The sequence below is a fragment of the Oncorhynchus mykiss genome, chromosome 8 (genome assembly GCF_057628025.1).
Source record: "Oncorhynchus mykiss isolate SJ-2025 chromosome 8, ASM5762802v1, whole genome shotgun sequence".
Taxonomy (NCBI): Eukaryota; Metazoa; Chordata; class Actinopteri; order Salmoniformes; family Salmonidae; genus Oncorhynchus; species Oncorhynchus mykiss.
The window spans coordinates 28,135,138-28,155,730 of NC_143029.1; the positions used below are offsets into that span (position 1 = coordinate 28,135,138).

The following is a 20,593-nucleotide window of genomic DNA, read 5'->3' on the forward strand; positions in this document are numbered from 1 at the left end:
GCATGGAGGAAGTGTGATGGGGTGCTATGCTAGTGACACTCAGGGATTTATTTAGAATTCAAGGTACACTTAACCAGCATGGCTACCAAAGCTTTCTGCAGCGATAGATAGACTCAGCCCTGGTAAAACCGAAGACAGGATTGACATCACAGATTAATGAAGATTACATGCACAGCCATTATTGGCCACCAGCTGGATGGATGACTTTGTGTTCCCTGGAGGGCAATAAATCAGAGGGGGCTGTCACTCTAATTCTTCGAGGGAGTGGCTGATTCTAGAATCCTCATTCCCTTGGAAAAACTCTTCACCTTGGGGCTTAGCAGGGAACTAAGGGATGTCCCCCAGCTGTTTTAGTGAATCTGTGCTTTACTGAAGGGAGGGCTCTCAAAGTAAGTCTGCATATTTTCCTGATGTTTCTCTTGGAAAGTACAAAGCAGGAAGTGGGCGCTCTCTCCCTCCATCTGTAAGGGCAGTGGCTGACAGACTTTAAAGAAACCATCCAAGCTCTCTTGCCCTTTCACACACCACTTTGTGGCTGCAGATGAGGTGTGTGACAGGGCTCTCGGAGCGCAGAGTGGCGTGCACTGACAGGGTCATGGCAACCTTTTCAGGGGTGGCCATGGCGAGGGGATTTAGGTCAGCCTGAGCTGACAGTGGGTCACAGAAAGGAGCTTGTCCTCTCTCGCTGTGTCTCAAATCAGCCTGAGATCAGGTGATCGATGCATCACAAAGCAGGGTAGAGCACGCTGAATTCCATATCAACCCCTAGCCACTCCTGTAGATCTGGGCTGTATGTATCAAGCTACTCAGAGTAGAAGTGAAGATTTTAGTGTCAGATTAGCCTTTTAGATCACAATGAATAAGACTACATGGACAGTAGGGCTGCATGATATGGGCCATAATTTTTTTTTTACAATTATTGCAATTGCGATTTGACTTGTGATATATCAAAACACTTGGGTGAACTGTTTGGAATCATAATTAATTTTCTATCTATATTAAGAAGCAAAGTGGAAACGGCATCGTTCTTGTTTGGAACAGACCTGAATTTGACCTAACGGCGCAGGATGCAGACTTAGTGAATGTAACAGCGAGGAGGAGGAACTGCGCTGCTTGAGTGACAGGGGTGGGGCTTGGTGTGTGGGAAGCAGCTGCAAGCGGGGGGGGGGGGGGGGGGGGGGAGAGATGACAAATGGAGTAAATTATAACTGATATAACGTGGCTGTTCAAAGTATTGCATGCAATATGGATCTCTTGCAACATGGATATTGCACATGTCAATACTGTGATTTTTGATGTGAATTAGATTAATTGTGCAGCCCTAACGGGGGAGATTATTCTTGATCAGCACTCCTAACTCTTGAGACGCTTTGAGTATGGCCCCTGAAAGAATCGGGATGCAAGATGGCGACATTACCATCATTCTTAACTATCCAATCGTCTGAACTCTACAGATGTGCCTGCGAATGGTGGACAGGCTAGGGGCCGCTTAAACCTTAGGCATTTTTCAGATCTGAAAGCATTGGGCAAGTTCTGTTTAGCATATCAGAAGCCAAGGTTGACTTTTTCCACATTTTTGTTACAGCCTGAATTTTATTGTCAGATATTGTCAAATATTCAACCCCTTTTTAACAAGCCAAAAATAGGTACAAAAATGTGCTTAAATTGTATGGACCCCTTTATTCTAAGGTCCCATCAGTTGAGAAGTGAATTTCAAACACTGATTCTTCCACAAAGACCAGGGAGGCTTTCCAGTGCTTCGCAAAGGAGCGCACTTATTGGTAGATGGGTGAAAAAAGAAAAAGCAGACACTTCACCATGCTTAGAGCTATTATCAATTATGCTTTGGATTGTGTATCAGTACACTCAGTCACTACAAAGAACAGATATCCTTCCTAACTCGTACACCCAGAGTAAGGAAACTATTAGGTATTTCACCATGAGGCTAATGGGGATTTTCAAATGGAGTTGATGGACTAACTCAACAATACTAACCTAAATGAGAGTGAAAATGAAGCCTATACAGAATGAAACTATTCCAAAACATGCATCCTGTTTGTATTAAGGCACTAAAGTAATACTGCAAAAAATGTGTCAAATTAATGATATTTTTGTCCTGAATACAAAGCGTAATGTTTAAGGGCAAATCCAACATCACAGCATACCACTTTGCATATTGTCAAGCTTGGTGGTGGCTGCATCATGTTATGTAGGTGCTTGTTATCGGCAAGGATGAGGTTATTTTTGATCTAAGGAACTGGAGTGAAGTAAGCACGGCAAAAACCTGGTTCAGACTGCTTTCCAACAGACACTGGGAGACATTCACCTTTCAGCAAGACCATTTCCTAAAACAAGGCCAAATATACACGAGTTGCTTACCAAGACAACATGAATGTTACTGAGTTGCCTAGTTAGTTTTGACTTAAATCATGTTGAAAATGGCTGTCTAGCAATAATCAATAACCAACTTGACAGAGCTTGTATAATTTTAAGAATGGACAAATATTGTACAATTCAGTTATGCAAAGCTCTTAGACTTACCCCAAAACACTCACAGCTGTAGTCGCTGCCAAAGGCTGTTCTAACATGTCTTGACTTGGGGTTGAATACTTCAATATATTTTATTTTTCATAAATGTATGTATTTTTCTTCCACTTTGATAGTGTATTGTGTGGGTCATTGACAAAGGACAGACAGTTAAATCAATTTTATTTCCATGTTGTAACATAAAATGTGTCCAAATTCTTGGTTTGAAATACTTGGTTTGTGCTCTAGCGACTCCTTGTGGCGGGCCGGGTGCCTGCAGGCTGACTCTGTCATCAGTTGAACAGTGTTTCCTCCAACACATTGGTGCAGCTGGCTTCCGGGTTAAGAGGGCGGGTGATAAAAGCGCAGTTTGGCGGGTCATGTTTTAAGCATTTCACAGAAGTAAATTCTTTATTTTCTAGGGATACGTACCCACACAATTTATTTCAAGGGAGATGTTGCCTGGACGCTTTCAGCTATCAAAATGAATGATCAACTTAGTTCCACCCAATGCAAATATCAACATCATAAAAAGTGGCATGTCAATATTCTTTTTTACTTCTGCATGTTAAGCTAATGAACTCCCTTTACCAAAATGCCTTGCAGTGTGGCGCTAACCAATCCCAGTGTCTGGGTTTCAACTACTTGGCTTGATGGGAACTCTTGGTCCGCTATCTATATTTACTGTGCATTTTTTTTGTTGTAATTATAAAAAAAAATAATAATAACAAATAATTTACTGTACAAAAATATAAACGTAACCATTTCAACTATTTACTGAGATACAGTTCATAAGTTAAGTCTCTATGGGTCTCTATGGGGGTGCCACAGGGTTAAATTCTCGGGCCGACTCTTTTCTCTTTTCTCTGTATATATCAATGATGTTGCTCTTGCTGCGGGCGATTCCCTGATCCACCTCTACGCAGACGACACCATTCTGTATACGTCCGGCCCGTCCTTGGACACTGTGCTATCTAACCTCCAAACGAGCTTCAATGCCATACAACACTCTTTCCGTGGCCTCCAACTGCTCTTAAACGCTAGTAAAACCAAATGCATGCTTTTCAACCGTTCGCTGCCAGCACCCGGCACGCCCGATTAGCATCACCACCCTGGATGGTTCCGACCTAGAATATGTGGACATCTATAAGTACCTAGGTGTCTGGCTAGACTGTAAACTCTCCTTCCAGACTCATATTAAACATCTCCAATTACAACTATTCCGCAACAAAGCCTCCTTCACTCACGCCGCCAAACTTACCCTAGTAAAACTGACTATCCTACCGATCCTCGACTTCGGCGACGTCATCTACAAAATAGCTTCTAACACTCTACTCAGCAAACTGCATCCAGTTTGCTATCACAGTGCCATCCGTTTTGTTACTAAAGCAACTTATACCACCCACCACTGCGACCTGTATGCTCTAGTCGGCTGGCCCTCAATACATATTCGTCGCCAGACCCACTGGCTCCAGGTCATCTACAAGTCCATGCTAGGTAAAGCTCTGCCTTATCTCAGTTCACTGGTCACGATGGCAACACCCACCCGTAGCACGCGCTCCAGCAGGTGTATCTCACTGATCATCCCTAAAGCCACCACTCATTTGGCCTCCTTTCGTTCCAGTTCTCTGCTGCCTGTGACTGGAACGAATTGCAAAAAATCGCTGAAGTTAGAGACTTATCTCCCTCACCAACTTCAAACATCTGCTATCTGAGCAACTAACCGATCGCTGCAGCTGTACATAGTCTATCGGTAAATAGCCCACCCAATTTTACCTACCTCATCACCATACTGTTTATATAGATTTATTTACTTTTCTGCTCTTTTGCACACCAGTATCTCTACCTGTACATGACCATCTGATCATTTATCACTCCAGTGTTAATCTGCAAAATTTTAATTATTCGCCTACCTCATGCCTTTTGCACACAATGTATATAGACTCTCCTTTTTTCTACTGTGTTATTGACTTCTTAATTGTTTACTCCATGTGTAACTCTGTTGTCTGTTCACACTGCTATGCTTTATCTTGGCCAGGTCGCAGTTGCAAATGAGAACTTGTTCTCAACTAGCCTACCTGGTTAAATAAAGGTGGGAAAAAAAATAATAATAAAAAATAATCATTAGGCCTTTAATCTACGGAATTCACATGACTGGTCATGGAGCAGCCATGGGTGAGCTTGGGAGGGCATAGGCCAAGCCAATCAGAATGAGTTATTCACCACAATTGCTTTATTACAGACAAATACTTCTGTTTCATCAGCTGTCCGGGTAGCTGGTCTCAGACAATCCTGCAAGTGAAGACTGATGTGGAGGGCCTGGGTTGGCGTGGTTACACATTGTCAGGCCAGTTGGACGTACTGCTAAATTCTCTAAACCAACATTGGTAGAGAAATTAACGTTTACATTTTCTGCCAACCTCTCTGGTATGTCACACCTGTCAGGTGGATGGATTATCTTGGCAAATGAGCTTTCCTCACTAACAGATGTTAACAACTTGGTGCTCAACATTTGAGAGAATTAAGTGTTTGTGCATAGAACACTTCTTTGATCTTTTATTTCAGCTCATGAAACATGGGACCAACACTTTACACGTTGCATTTCTATATTTTTCTTCTGTTTTTGTAATTTATTGATTATTAAAATAATTATAAAGCTCCCTCAACCCTGCCACTAGATGCTGATCTTGGGTCAGTTATGCTTTTCCCCATTTAATGGTTATATAAAAAAGAAGGGATTTAGTAGGGATGATACCAGAAGCAAATTTTAAGTTCTTTTTGAAAACATGTTATCATCCAGAGTCACATTTTTATTTTTTTCCAAACTTTCTCACGCCCAGTTGTACATTCAGCAGGTTTTTAAAGGACCAAAAAGTTAGATCTGCTTCGTGTTTTCATATTTGCCATAGAAAAAAATATTGCGACACTGGTCTTGTCATAGCCCTAGGATTGGGGAGTGAATGTTGATCCACATCTGTACCCAGGGGAAACTTAACCCTGGAGCTGTTCTGATTAAGTCTCAAGGGACCTAAAGCACAATATTACAACTAGGCCTACATAACCTCCCCCTCCCACCACCTCACCACTCAATTGCCACCGTTCTCAACTCCCCAGCCCTATAATTTAAGGCCACTTCCCTCCAATCCTCTTCTCCCACCAGCCAACTCTGCCCCTCATCCCCTAGTGTGGGAACCTATGGCAGTCTCAGCCCTCTTTGAATTCTGCCCCCCCCCCCCCGCACCATGCTGTCTGCTCTCAGCCTGTAGCCACCAGACCCCCCCCCCCCCCCCCGATTGATAAGGCGTGAGCAAATTAGACCTCCATATTTAGCCTAAGTCTGAGTGGTGGACTTCCTTGTTAACATAGTCCTAATGCTTTATTGGTCAAGGGGTGTAAGGCGTGTCTCATTCTCCATATCCCCCTATACGGTTTTAAATCCTGTAATCCTCTAAAGAAGGGTCTAGGTGGGTGGGTGTCGAGCATCCAAGGGCACTTGTGCATGTGAATTATGGTCCAAGGTTTTGTTGCGCGTGTGAACCTATATTCTTACATCACACTTTAGAACAGCAGTCTCTTATTGTGGTTCCCAGACTTGTCTCTAGACGTGTTTAGGCGTCATATGATCAGCAGCAAGCGGCTCCTATTGCCTGGGGTGTACAATATGGGGAGAACATCAAGTTCATCTCACTTATAATGGCGTGTGTGTAATGCACTTGCAAAGCACTTAACCCTAATGTAATCCAGGGGCGCCGTACTATGCTGACCCTGTAAAACAACACATTTCATTGCACCTGACATTATGGAAAAAAAAAAAATCAAATGTGTACACTTGTGCCCACAAGCATGTGGGTGGGGGTATTGGTATTTGTAGGTATTTTGAGCCTTCAAAGTGTGTTTTTCTGGAATGTGGAGCACCGGTGTCTCTTTGGGGGGAGGGGGGTTGACACTGTTGGGGACCTGAGTCTTTGTTCCATCGCTTGCCCACACTCCTCCTTTATCCCCCCCCCCCCCATCCATCCATTGCGGCAGCTGTCACTTAATCCACCTAATCACTGAGGGAGAGGGTGTGTGTGTTAAATGAGACTGACTGGCCCCCTCTTCTCTCGCGCGCTACTGACGCTCTCTCTCCTGATGCTAACATCACTCTTTATCATATACTCACACAAGAATACAGACACCCTCTTGTGCTACCGCTCTGTTTTTCTCATGCACACAAACACACGTAATAGAAATACTCTCCTTTCTAGCGCTAATGACTGCCTCTCTCTCGCGCGCGCGCACACACACACACACACACACACACACACACACACACACACAACAAATGCATGTGTAGACATGCGCACGCACATTTTGTCACATGTAAAGGCTACACATGCTCAGATTCCACAAACCCAGACAGATGTGTTGGTCAGCCCCCCCCCACATGGTTGCACATCCTAAACAGACAATCACCATTCAGGACCCCCATAAATGTACACATTCATATGAGGCCCCTCACGCATGGACACACACAGACCGGGGCAGCCGGCCCACCCGTGGGGGGGGGGGGGGGTTGGTCAGAAGCTGCACTGCGTGTCATGGGATGATCCATGTCAAATAATCCATCTTTGGAGAGGCGCATCTGTTGTGCGTCTGCATCAGACAGGAGGGTGGCAGACAGGCAGGCAGCCATCCTAGGCATGTCCTAGCCAAGCTCCGTGTCCCCATCCCCAGCCTCTGCCCAATCTCTCTACACACTCGCACCCTCCCAGACAACCCACTTTAATCCCACAGCAGTGCACAGCCAGCCAGTAGGATCCCCTCGATCAGATCAACACACACACCACAGTCCGTTCTCTCCTTCTGTGCCTCTCCTCGTCATACCAACTTTACAATCTCCCTCACTAAACATATAGTGCATATATCAGTGGCATAGCCACAGCGGTAGTCAGCTAATGAGACTGCTTGTGAAGTTATGTTACATCACATTGGAAATGGTGGAGTAGGACTAACGACAAGGGTTGAATGTAGTGGTGGCAAAGTGTTATTGGCCCGGTCTATACAGCGACAGCCCCTAGAGGCACGTGTAGATTTGAAAGCATTGCATAGGTGTAAGAAATATGAAAATGTCCAATTTGCCTACCAGCGGGCAAAGTGGAGTTACAACTCCACTTTGGATAACAACCAATCTTAAATGCCTAAAGGGGGAAGTAGCCTGGATCAGTTGCTCCGTTTTATGTCATGATTTCATTCCCAGGGGGAAGGGATGGGTCTTTGAGTCTGACTCCGGTTCTGCTCCCCATCGCCTGACTGATAGTACAGTATCCTCAGTCATGGTATATCCTACACTCAGTGTCTAAAACATTAGGAGAACCTGCTCATTCCACGACAGACTGACCAGGTGAATCCAGGTGAAAGCTAATGTTACTTGTTAAATCCACTTCAATCCGTGTAGATGAAGGGCAGGAGACGGTTTAAAGAATTAAGCCTTGAGACAATAGACATGGATTGTATGTGTGCCATTCAGAGGCCTTTTGAATGATGCTTGGTAGTAGGTGCCAGGTGCACCTTTTTTGTCAAGAATGCAACGCTGCTGGGATTTTCACGCTCAATAGTTTGCTATGTCTATGAAGAAAGGTTCCACCACCCAAAGGACATCCAGCCAACTTGACACAACTGTGGGAAGCATTGGAGTCAATATGGGCCAACATTCCTGTGGCACGCTTTCCGGTCCGTGCCCGAATTGAGGCTGTTCTGAGGGCAAAAAGGGGTGCAACTCAATATTGGGAAGGGGTTACTAATGTTTTGTACTTTCTGTGAATATCAACATGACAACTGGATCTTATGCCTCACTGGAGGAGGAACAGAATCATGATAGGATTACTATTTTTCTTTCCAAAAAATTGAAGGAAAGATGGACGGGGATCACCTGAATATACAGCGACCCCTCACAATGACTAGTTCTTGATATCTCAAAGGCCACAGTAAAAACTGGGTTGTATTCATTCGACATCAAATGGAATAAAACCGACAAACAGGGAGGGTGGGGGACTACCTGGACCTGCAAAACGTTTTAAACTTTTAAAACCTTTTCTGTTGTACGCCCCAATGAACAAGACCTTCCTTCCAATCAGTGTCCTTAATCCAGGGTTTCCCCAAACTCTGTCCTATGGTCCCCCCCCTGCCTGTCAATAAATGTACCTACCGGGGAGGAAAGTAAACCAGCAGGACTGTGTACCTTGAGGTGTTGGATTTGACTAACCCTGATGTAGAAACTGACACGTTTCAGCCAGGGCTGTCAAATTTAACGCGTTAACTGTAATTCACTTTTGGATTTAACACTTTTTTTTTTTTTTTTATTATTATTTTTTTTACTCATTTAATCGCAAGTTTTTTTTTTCACCCCAAAAATATTTTCCCGCACGGACCCTTAAGCTCGGTAGACAATGCGCACTGTGCTCTCGGGCGGCAGCAGCAGTATAGCAAGCTCTCTTGCGGTGCTAAGACAGTCACTATGCACAGCTTTGAGTAACAATTTAAGCAACATTTTATAGAACGTTCAACCATTAACCCCATTCCCCTGGTGTTTTCTTTAGATAACAGCAAATACTTAATTGGCTCGAAGTAGCTAGCTAGTTAACCAAACGAGAATGTTCAGAATGCAATGGCTGAATGCCTCTAGATTCAAGTCTTAATTTCCCACATTTATTTTAATCAGAACATGCCATCCATTCTATTTTTAGCGAATTGTTTTGCTGTAGTTTTCAGGTCAAAAGATTTAAGCAAATGACTCCAATTTTAGTTCTATCAAATTGTGACTAGTGGCTAAGAAGTAGCCTAGGCTAGATCTAATAGCTGTATGACATTTTACATGAACTCAGACTTGGTTTATCTGTTATTATTACTTAAAGTGTTTACTTAGATGTTGTACTTTTCCTGCCCTGTAATCAAAATAGTGCCTCCAGGAAGTATTCACACCCCTTGACTTTTCATTCAAATAGAATTTTAAATTATTTAAATTGTTGTCAACGGTATACACAAAATACTCTGTCAAAGTTGAAGAAAAATTAAAACATTTGTAACAAATTCATGGAAAATAAAACACTCTTGATTAGGTATGTATTCAACCCCCAGAGTTAATACATGTTAGAATCACTTTTGGCAGCAATTACGCTTCTAAGTCTTTCTGGGAATGTCTCGAAGCGCTTTGCAGAACTAGATTGTAACATTTAAAAAATTCTTCAAGCTCTGTCAAATTGGTTGTTGATAATTGCTTAACAACCATTTTCAGGTCTTGCAGATCTAAGTCCACTGTAGTTCGGTCACTAAGGAACATTCACTGTCTTCTTGGTAAGCAACTCCAGTGTAGATTTGGACTTGTTTTAGGTTATTGTCCTGCTGAAAGGTGAATTGATCTCCTAGTGCACATATGTCAGAGTCAAGGCCCGCGGGCCACATCCGGCCCGCAAGAAGGTTTTTTACGGCCCCTGGGATGATCTTGATTTATTATTAGAACCGGCCCGCAGCAAGCCGGCAGCCCGCAGATCTTTTACACGCACCAATACTACATTTCCCACAATGCAAAGGTGACGCACCGAGCAGTAGGCTGCTTCATTTCAATATTTATTGGCACAGCAGTCGTCAGCATCACAGTAAAATTAACTTTCAGATACCCATCAAAAATGGCAAAACGGAAGGTGGATACTGAGAACCGGGGGTTTCAAACAAGGTGGGAGTCGGAGTATATGTTCACGAAGGTAGCTGGAAAACCTGTGTGTCTTCTGTGTGGAGAAAGTGTGGCGGTACTGAAAGAGTATAATCTGAGACGACATTATGAAACGAAACACGCGGACAAAAACAAGAATATGGACATGGAACAAAGGCTACAAAAGGCAGAGGAATTAAAACGAGGCCTCAAATCTCGACAGGCTCTGTTCAAAAAAGCCAAATCACAAGGCCAGGCTGCTGTCAAGGCCAGTTTTATTTTGGCAGAAGAGATCGCTAAATCAGCCCGGCCATTTACGGAGGGGGATTTCATCAAAAACTGCATGATTAAAGTTTGTGATGAAGTTTGCCCAGAAAAAAGGCAACTCTTTTTAAATGTGAGTCTGAGCAGAAACACCATTGCCGAGAGAGTAGACCAGTTGTCCATCAATCTAAAAGAGCAGCTTGTGAAAAAGGGAAAAGATTTTATTGCATATTCCTTGGCTGTGGATGAGAGCACCGACATTTCTGACATTGCCCAGTTGTCAATTTTCATCCGCGGAGTGGACTCCAGCCTAAGCGTGACAGAGGAGTTTTTGGCTTTACGTCCTATGCATGGCACAACTACGGGGCATGATTTGTATGAAGAGGTGTCAAGATGTGTAAATGAGATGGAGCTGCCTTGGGAAAAACTCGTGGGTTTGACAACCGACGGAGCACCTGCGATGTGTGGACACAGGAGCGGACTGGTGGCGAATATACGGGAAAAGATGCAAGAGGAAAACGCGACAGGTGAGCTGACAGCTTATCATTGTATCATACACCAGGAAGCGTTGTGCGGTAAAGCCTTGAAAATGGAGCATGTAATGAGCATCATCACGCGCACAGTTAACTTTATCAGAGCCAAAGGTTTGAATCACCGCCAGTTCAAGGCATTTCTGACGGAGTTAGAAACGGAGCATGGTGATTTGCCTTATCACACAGAGGTGCGATGGCTAAGCCAGGGAAAGGTGCTTCAAAGATGTTTCGAGCTTCGTGAGGAGATTTGTCTATTCTTGGACAGCAAAGGGAAAGACACAACACAACTCCGAGACGAAATGTTTCTGTGTGAAATGGCTTTTCTGTGTGACATTACGAGTCATCTGAATGCAATAAACTTGCAGCTGCAGGGTCGGGATCGTGTCATCTCTGATATGTACAGTACAGTGAAGGCATTTAAAACCAAACTGACTCTGTGGGAGACGCAGATGCGGAAAGAAAATTTGAGCCACTTTCCCAGCTGCCAGACCATGAAAGAGAAGCTCTCTACCAGTGCGTTCCCGAGCACACAGTTGGCTGATAAAATAGGTATGCTTACCACTGACTTTCGACGCCGATTTGCTGACTTTGAAGCACAAAAAAAGCAGGTTGGAACTGCTCGGTAACCCATTTGCTGTTGACGTGGAAAGCTCACCACCAAACCTCCAAATGGAGTTGATTGACCTCCAATGCAATGATGCACTGAGGGAAAAATATGCGGCAGTGGGTGCTGCGGAGTTTGCCCGTTTCCTCCCCGGCACAATGCCCCAGCTGCGCATCCAGGCTGCTCAAACGTTGTCTATGTTTGGCAGCACATACCTGTGTGAACAACTGTTTTCTTTGATGAACCTGAACAAAACATCACACAGAAGTCGACTTACTGCTGAACACCTCCACTCAATTCTGAGGATTTCTTCAGCTCAGAGCCTTACCCCGAACATTGATGAACTTGTGGAAAAGATGGGACACCACCAAGTATCACCCTCAACCTCAAACAAGTGAACATTACTGTGCAATCACATATTTAGAGTTTTTACTCAGTTCAAGTTTAAAAGTTAACATTTAATATTTGTTTTCACTGCATGTTACTTCTCCTTAAACAAAGTGTTGTTTTTGATTAATAGATTTTTGCACTTTATTTTTTTGTATTTCAATCCAATTATATTTTAAAAATATTTCAGTTGAGTGGATGATAGAAAATTGCTATTATTGTTTTTTCTTTGAAGTAAATTTAGCCCACTTTTGCTAAAATAGAAAATATAGTCTACTGATGGTGCCTTGAATACCGGTTTCTTTCATTTAATGTTCATGTTATGGGGATATTTATATAAAGGAAATTTGTCTTTTGTGTCTGTTGAAAATTAAAGATTACTGACAGAGCCATAAGAAAATATTGCTTTATTTATCTGATCATATTGTAATATATTTGTTAGGTTTTCAGTAGGTTCAATTAGGTTCACTAGACTATATGCGTCATTTAAAAATTTTTCAATGAACATTCGAACAGTCCGGCCCTCGTCTTGTAGCTGATTTTTTTATTTGGCCCTCCGTCCATTTGACTTTGACACCCCTGTCCTAGTGTATGGTGGAAAGCAGACTGAACAAGGTTTTCCTCTAGGATTTTGCCTGTGCTTAGCTCCATTCTTTTTTCTTTTTTTTTATCCCTGGAAAAACTCCACATTCTTTAACGATTATAAGCATACCCATAACATGATGCAGCCAACACTATGCTTGAAATATGGAGAGTGGTAATATGTTTGGGGCAGATCAATACCTTGTATTTGGGACAAAAAGGGAATTACTTTGCCAGATTTCTTTGCAGTATTACTTAATTGTCTTGTTGCAAACAGCGTGGATGTTCTGGGATATTTTTATTCTGTACAGGCTTCTGTTTTTTCACTCTGTCAATGAAGTTAGTATTGTGGATTAACTATGTTTTTGATCGATCCTCAGTTTTCTATCACAACCATTAACCTCTAGGGTATGTGGGATGCTAGCGTCCCATCTGGCCAACATCCAGTGAGATTGCAGACGCCAAATTCAAATACAGAAATACTCATTATAAAAATTCAGAAAACAAAACATTTTACATAGGTTTAAAGAATATTAACTTGTGAATCCAACCACGATGTCAGATTTAAAAAATGCTTTACGGCGAAAGCATACCTTACTATTATTTGAGAACATAGCCCAGTTGACAAATTATTACAAACAGTAACCAGCCAAGCCGAAGCTCTACAAAACTCAGAAATAGAGAAGATTAATCCCTTACCTTTGATCTTCATATGGTGGCACTCAGAAGACATTAATTTACTCAAATGTTCCTTTTGTTCGACAGTCTCTTTTTATCCAAAAACCTCAGTTTTGTTTGCGTTTTCTTCAGTAATCCACAGGCTCAAACGCAATCAAAACAGGCAGACAATCCAAATTGTATCCGTAAAGTTCATAGAAACATGTCAAACGATGTTTATATTCAATCTTCAGGTTGTTTTTAGCCTAAATGATCTATAATATTTCAACCGGACAATAACGTTGTCAATATAAAAGGTAAACAAGAAATGCACTCTCGGAATTGCGCATGAAAAGCTCTGTGACAAGTCAGGGTCCACTCATTCAGACTGGTCTTACTCCCTCATTTATAAGAATACAAGCATGAAACAATTTCTAAATACTTGATATTTAGTGGAAGGCATAGGAAATGCAAATTGAGTCCTAAGTCAATGTCCTAAGTTAATGGCATTTAATAGAAACTACAAAACCAAAAAAAATAAAAAATTCCTGAATGGAGTTTTCTCAGGTTCTTGCCTGCCAAATCAGTTCTGTTATACTCATACACTATTGTAACAGTTTTGGAAACTTCAGTGTTTTCTATCCAAATCTACCAGTTATATGCATATCATATCTTCTGGGCCCGAGTAGCAGGCCGTTTAATTTGGGCATGCTTTTCATCCAAAATTCCGAATGCTGCCCTTTACCCTAGAGAAGTTAAACACTAAATGAGTGTTTATATGCACAGTAATAATTCAATATTTAAACTGATTATGGCAGCGGGCAGAGTATTCAATAGTCATGCAAACACCTTACTTTGCTTATCATAATCTGGGTACGGTCAAAAACGAAGTAAGAATAGGCCGATTTTAAAACACCACAATCATTCAAATACGCTAAACAAAAATAACGTTGCTGCATTTATCAGAGTGCCATCAGGTAGGCTGATTTCAGATGTGTCCATGTAAACAGGATTATTAGAGATCCTTCTTGCCAAGCATGCAAACATTTTAATCAAACTATTATATTAATCTGACTGACTATCCACAGTAATCACATTGTGTAACCTTACTCCCTGTTTTTAAAGTCACCATTGGCCTCATGGTGAAATCGTTGAGCAGTTTCCTTCCTCTCCTGCAGTTAAGACGCATGTGTCTTTGTAGTGACTGGGTGTATTGATACACCATCCAAAGTGTAATTTAATAACTTCATGTTCAAAGGGATATTCAATGTGTGCTTCCCCCATCTACTAATAGGTGCCCTTTGTGAGGCATTGGAAAACTTCCATGGTCTTTGAAAGTCTGTGTTGCCCAGCAACAGCCCCAAAACATCACTGCTCTAGAGGAGATCTGCATGGAGGAATGGGCCAAAATACCAGCAACCGTGTGTGAAAACCTTGTGAACACGTACAGAAACCGTTTGACCTCTGCCATTGCCAACAAAGGGTATATAACAAAGTATTGAGAAACTTTTGTTATTGACCAAATACTTATTTTCCACCATAATTTGCTAATAAATTCATTAAAAATCCTACAATGTGATTTTCTGGATTTTTTTTCTTCTAATTTTGTCTGTCAGTTGACGTGTAACTATGATGAAAAGGCCTCATCTTTTTAAGTGGGAGAACTTGCACAATTGGTGGCTGACTAAATAATTTTTTGCCCCACTACCTACAACCCAATGTTTTAAATCTTTAAACATAATTAGGGTAAAATGTGATTACTCTTCGTCACATGGTTTTATGTAGTTAACTAACTCAATTTTATTTAATCATTTGACACCCCTATTTTTCAACACACACATTGTGCGTAGGCCATGTGTCTCCCATGGCTCTATTTTTTTTCTAGGCAAGGTGCTCCTGTGCCGCATTTCTAGTTCAGGAATAATGCTCTTTGGCAGAATGTACACATGTTAGAGCACCGACGGTCATGAGTTCTGACTCTCTCCTCTCTCTCTCTCCTCTCTCTCTCCTCTCTCTCTCTCTCCTCTGTCTCTCGCCTCTCTCTCTCTCTCTCCTCTCTCTCTCTCCTCTCTCTCTCTCCTCTCTCTCTCCCCTCTTTCCCCTCTCTAGCGGGCGTACTCCCTCATCGTGGAGGCCTGGGACTGGGACAACTCCACCCGCAACAGTGAGTACAGAATTGCATACAGCCACTCACCCTTCCTTTCTTTGCCATTACCATGGTTACCACCGTTCAATTTTTGGAGACACTTTATTAACACGGTAGCGCTACTGTAACTGGAGGAATAGAGTTGGCGCGTTTGCTAACGGTGAACTGTATTAGCTGGCTAGTTAATCATCATGGCTAACTGTGGGAAGTAAAACAATTATCTTATTTACTGTTGATTAGCAGTTGATTAGCCATTGCAAATATCTGCCATTTTGGACACTGAGTTTAATGCTAGCAAAGTGTCTCTAGTAATGTTTGTCACGATTTTGTAACGTCTCCACTTTCCAATCATAATAGTCCTACCTGATCAAAGGGAACATCAGAGGGTAGCTAGGTGGCCATTGTTTTAGTCCCACGGAGTTTAGATTAATGGAAGCGATGCAATTTGAGATTAAATATACCACTCCTCTAGGGCGATAAGAGGGTTAGGTGTGTTGCAATGGGTGGTTCAGATATCTGGAAATATCCTGGCTTGCCTCGACGAAAACACATGGAGTGCCATGGGCTCCACAATAATTATATATTTTTTTTAAATCTAAATTGATTAACTTTTTATTTGCGTAATAAATCCTACATTGAGTTATATACTTTTTTTATACATGATAATTGAACAAAGCGTTCATCCTGAGTGTGTGTGTGTGCGCAACTACACGTGTGTGTGTTCGTTTGCCCCACTTTTGCCACATGGGCACAAACTTTTTTTGTTGTTGATAGGATTGGGATCATATGCCACTCGGCACTACTTCCAAGTCCCGACCACAAATCAAGTGGTTGTAGAACATTTTGGTGTCAGATACTATCAACCACCTCGCACAGACAGACTGGTCTGCTCCTACCCTGCATAACAATCTATAGGCCTATTGGTGGAAATGGCTTCAGAAAAACTTGTGTGGGTTTTTAGCTCCGAGGGTTTGCCACTTGGCAGCTGTATCCTGTTTTCTCCCTGGGCCGTCCTCTGGGTGTGCTCCCATCTCCCCTTTTTACTGCTTGAGGAAATGTTGTGAGGAAGAGGCAAAACTGATGGAGGAATATAGGTTGTGAGCAGAGGTGATGGACGCTAGTGTGTGTCTGTGCGCATGGTCCCACGGCTGTCCTCTTCAATGTACTACTAACTGCAGACTACTGAATGCATTCTGATTCTGTATCCTGGTGAATGCTGCAGGTACTGACTTTTTGTGTTTAAGCAGCGGCCACAGAGCTTGTATAAATCTGTCAAAAATGTATCATCCAATGGCTTTTCAGTGGCTCATATGTTGACGGACAACGATGAGTACGGAAGAGCATCCACACTTGTTTTTATTATGCAACTTGTTACTTTTGATGAACTAATGTCAATTACATCTGTTTTTCATCAGTGTCTGGCCACGGCCTGGTGCGTTATTCACATTCACCATAAGCAATCCATTACTTTGCGCCAGATGTCAATCATTTCAATGGGCGCTGTCCACAATGGAGAGGAATTCCAATGCCCCCTTGTAGTTGTAGTCTCCGTCCGTTTCGAAACGTATACTGTGCGTCTTCAGTCCGTCCAGAGTCCATCGAAGAACAGGAAGTTACCAAACCACAAAATAAGAACATTTGTGGTTTTCCACGATGGGTTTACGGGATAGCTAGCAACTTGTAAACAATTACCTGTTGCTGTAAGTGAATATTGTTTTGTTAAAAAAATAATAAACATTGGCATTTAAGCCAATTTATACTTTCTGTTGCCTTCCCTTTTTTAGATTATTGTGACGGTAGTGGTGTTTTTTTGTTTGAGGATTATTAGGTGGAGGTTGCTAGCTACAGTAAAGCCTAGCTTTTAGAAACAAGTTGAGGAAAAAGTAACTAAACAAAACATATTTTATCAACTGAAACGATCTGTTTCTCCTGTCTTAAATGAAAATGCCCTACTTAACATTCTCCCAAATTAAACCTCTGACAGATTCTCCTCCAGCTTGTCTTGCTTTGTGAAACAACGATATTGCATGACGTTGACATACCGCATAATGAAATGCATCACGATGCAAACGGGGCATCGGTCCTGTCTTGAAATTAAAATAGTGTGGCTGTAAGCCATTAAGGCTGACTGGGTTGGCTAGCTACTGGCTAATTAGCGCTGCGGCGCTAGCCCTTTAGCCCCATGCTGATGTCACCATGCTCTAATGGCTGCCAAACTGCAAAGTATGTGGCATCCACATTAACTCACTGACAGAGCTGCTGCTATGATTTGATTTATTTTATTATTATAGTTTCATGCATCTTATACGACACTTTGATATAGCAAAATGTAATAATCGTATGTACAGTGCCTTCAAATTATTTACACCCCTTGACTTTTTCCACATTTTTGTTACAACCTCAATTAAAATTGATTTTAGATTTTTTTATCTTGCCTACACACCCCATAATGACAAAGCAAAAACATTTTTGGGGGGAAATTCTTGCAAATGTATTAACAATGAAAAGGTCTGAATAGTGGTTTTCAACAAGGATCTCTCTGTACTTTCCTCCATTCATCGCTACCTCGATCCTGCCACTGAAAAACATCCCCACAGCATGATGCTGTCACCATGCTTCACCATAGGGGTGGTACCAGGTTTCTTCCAGATGTGACACTTTGCATTCAGGGCAAAGAGTTCAATCTTGGTTTCATCAGACCAGAGAACTTTGTTTCTCATGGTCTGACACACTCTAGGTGCCTTTTGGTAAACTCCAAGCGGGCTGTCGTGTCTTTTTACTAAGGAGTGGCTTCCGTCTGGCCACTCGACCATGATTGGTCGAGTGCTGCAGAGATGGCTGTCCTTCTTCTGGAAGGTTCTCCCATCTCCACAGAGGAACTCTGACGCTATGTCAGAGTGACCAACGGGTTCTTGCTCACTTCCCTGACCAAGACCTTTCTCCCCCAATTACACATTTTGGCCGGGCAGCCAGCTCTAGGTAGAGTCTTGCGTCTTCCGTTTTAAGAATGATGGAGGCCACTGTGTTCTTGGGGACCTTGAATGCTGCAGACATTTTTGGTCCCCTTCCCCAGATCTGTGCCTCGACACAATCCTGTCTCGGAGCTCTACGGACAATTCCTTCGACCTCATGGCTTGGTTTTTGCTCTGACATGCATGCACTGTCAACTGTGGCACAGGTGTGTGCCTTTTCAAATCATGTCCAGTCAATTGAATTTACCACAGGTGGACTCCAAGTTGTAGAAACCTCTCAAGGATGATCACTGGAAACCTGATCTCAATTTCAAGTTTAATAGCAAAAGTTCTTATGTAAATAAGGTATTCAGTTTTTTTTTTTTTATGTGCAAAATTTTTACAAACCAGTTTTTGCTTTGTCATTATGGTGGAGTTGTGTGTAGATTGGTGAGGGAAATTTTATTTTTAATTCATTTTAGAATAAAGCTGTAACGTCACGTGGTCTGAACTTTCGGAATACACTAGATATCTAGGTACACATGGCCAAATCTATATGGACACCCCTTCAAATTAGTGGGTTCGTCTATTTCAGCCACATCCGTTGCTGACCGGTGTATAAAATTTAGTACCCAGCCATGCAATCTCCATAGACAAACATTGGCAGTAGAATATCCTGTACTGACAGTAGAATGACTTTCAATGTGGCACCTGCATAAGATGCCACCATTCCAGCAAGTCAGTTTGTCAAATTTCTGCCCTGCTAGAGCTGCCCCAGTCAACAGTAAGTGCTATTATTGTGAAGTGGAAACGTCTAGGAGCAATAACGGCTCAGCCGCAACGTGGTAGGCGACACAAGCTCACAGAACGGGGCCGCTGAGTGCATGTAGAAATCGTCAGTCCTCAGTTGCAACACTCACTACTGAGTTCCAAACTGCCTCTGGAAGTAACGTCCATAAAATAACTGTTCGTCAGGAGCTTCGTGAAATGCTTTCCAAGACCGAGCAGCTGCACACAAGCCTAAGATCACAATGCCAATCGTCGGCTGGAGTGGCATAAAGCTTGCCGCCATTGGACTCTGGAGCAGTGTAAACGCGTTCTCTGGAGTGATGAATCACGCTTCACCATCTGGCAGTCTGACGGACAAATCTGTGTTTGACGGATGCCAGGAGATCGCAACCTGCCCCAATGCGTTGTGCCAACTAAAGTTTGGAGTAGTAATGATCTGGGGTGGTTTTTCATGGTTCGGGCTAGGCCCCTTAGTTCCAGTGAAGGGAAATTGTACCGCTACAGCATACAATGACATTCCAGACGATTCTGTGCTTCCAAGTTTGTGGAAGGGCCTTTCCTATTTTCAGTATGACAATGCCGCTGTGCACAAAGCGAGAGCCATAAAAAAATGGTTAGTCAAGATCGGTGTGGAAGGACTTGACTGGCCTACACAGAGCCCTGACCTCAACCTCATCAAACACCTTTTCGATAAATTGGACCGCAGACTTCGAGCCAGGCTTAACTTCTTGATTCAACTTGAGACGCAGACGTCTCAAGTAGGCACCTGGAAATGCAAATGCGCTACGCTAAATGTACTTGTTAAAACTCAAACGTTCATTAAAATACACATGCAGGGTATTGAATTAAAGCTACACTCCTTGTGAATCTAGCCAACAAGTCAGATTTTTAAAATGCTTTTCGGCGAAAGCATGAGAAGCTATTATCTGATAGCATGCAACACCCCAAAATGCCTGAAGGCGACGTAAACAAAAGAATTAGCGTAGCCGGCGCTACACAAAAACGCAGAAATAAAATATAAAACATTCATTACCTTTGATATTCTTTGTTGGCACTCCTATATGTCCCATAAACATCACAAATTGGTATTTTTCCCCGATTTTAAATCCGTCCATGAATGCCCAAAATATCCATTTGTATAGCCTGTCAGCTTCAGGAAAAAAGCTCTCTTCCAACACGCAACGTCATTTTAAAAAATTATATAAGTTGCCTATATTCTTTGACATAACACTTCAACCTACTTTTGTAACCCAACTTTAGGTATTTGTAAACGTCAATAAGCGATCAAATTGATCACTGGGCGATCTGTATTCAATAGCAGCTACTCAAGAAAACAATGTCCATTTTTCAATCTTCCAAAATTGATTGAGGTAGGCTGGATGGAATGACGGATCTATTGGTAATGTCTCAAAGGATTTTTGTCAATGAAAATGACGTTTTTGGCGACATCGTGTGGAAGCTGTAGGA

General features: G+C 42.4%; 1 protein-coding gene across 2 annotated transcripts in view; it reads left to right on the forward strand.

Annotated features, from left to right (window-relative positions):
* jag2b (jagged canonical Notch ligand 2b) overlaps positions 1–20,593 on the forward strand; it is a 111,495-nt gene that overhangs the window by 23,220 nt on the left and 67,682 nt on the right. For both annotated transcript variants that reach the window (XM_021612192.3, XM_021612194.3), the window contains exon 3: positions 15,350–15,404. In XM_021612192.3, coding sequence (XP_021467867.2) covers positions 15,350–15,404 — 55 coding nt within the window. The remainder of the gene's footprint in view (positions 1–15,349; positions 15,405–20,593) is intronic.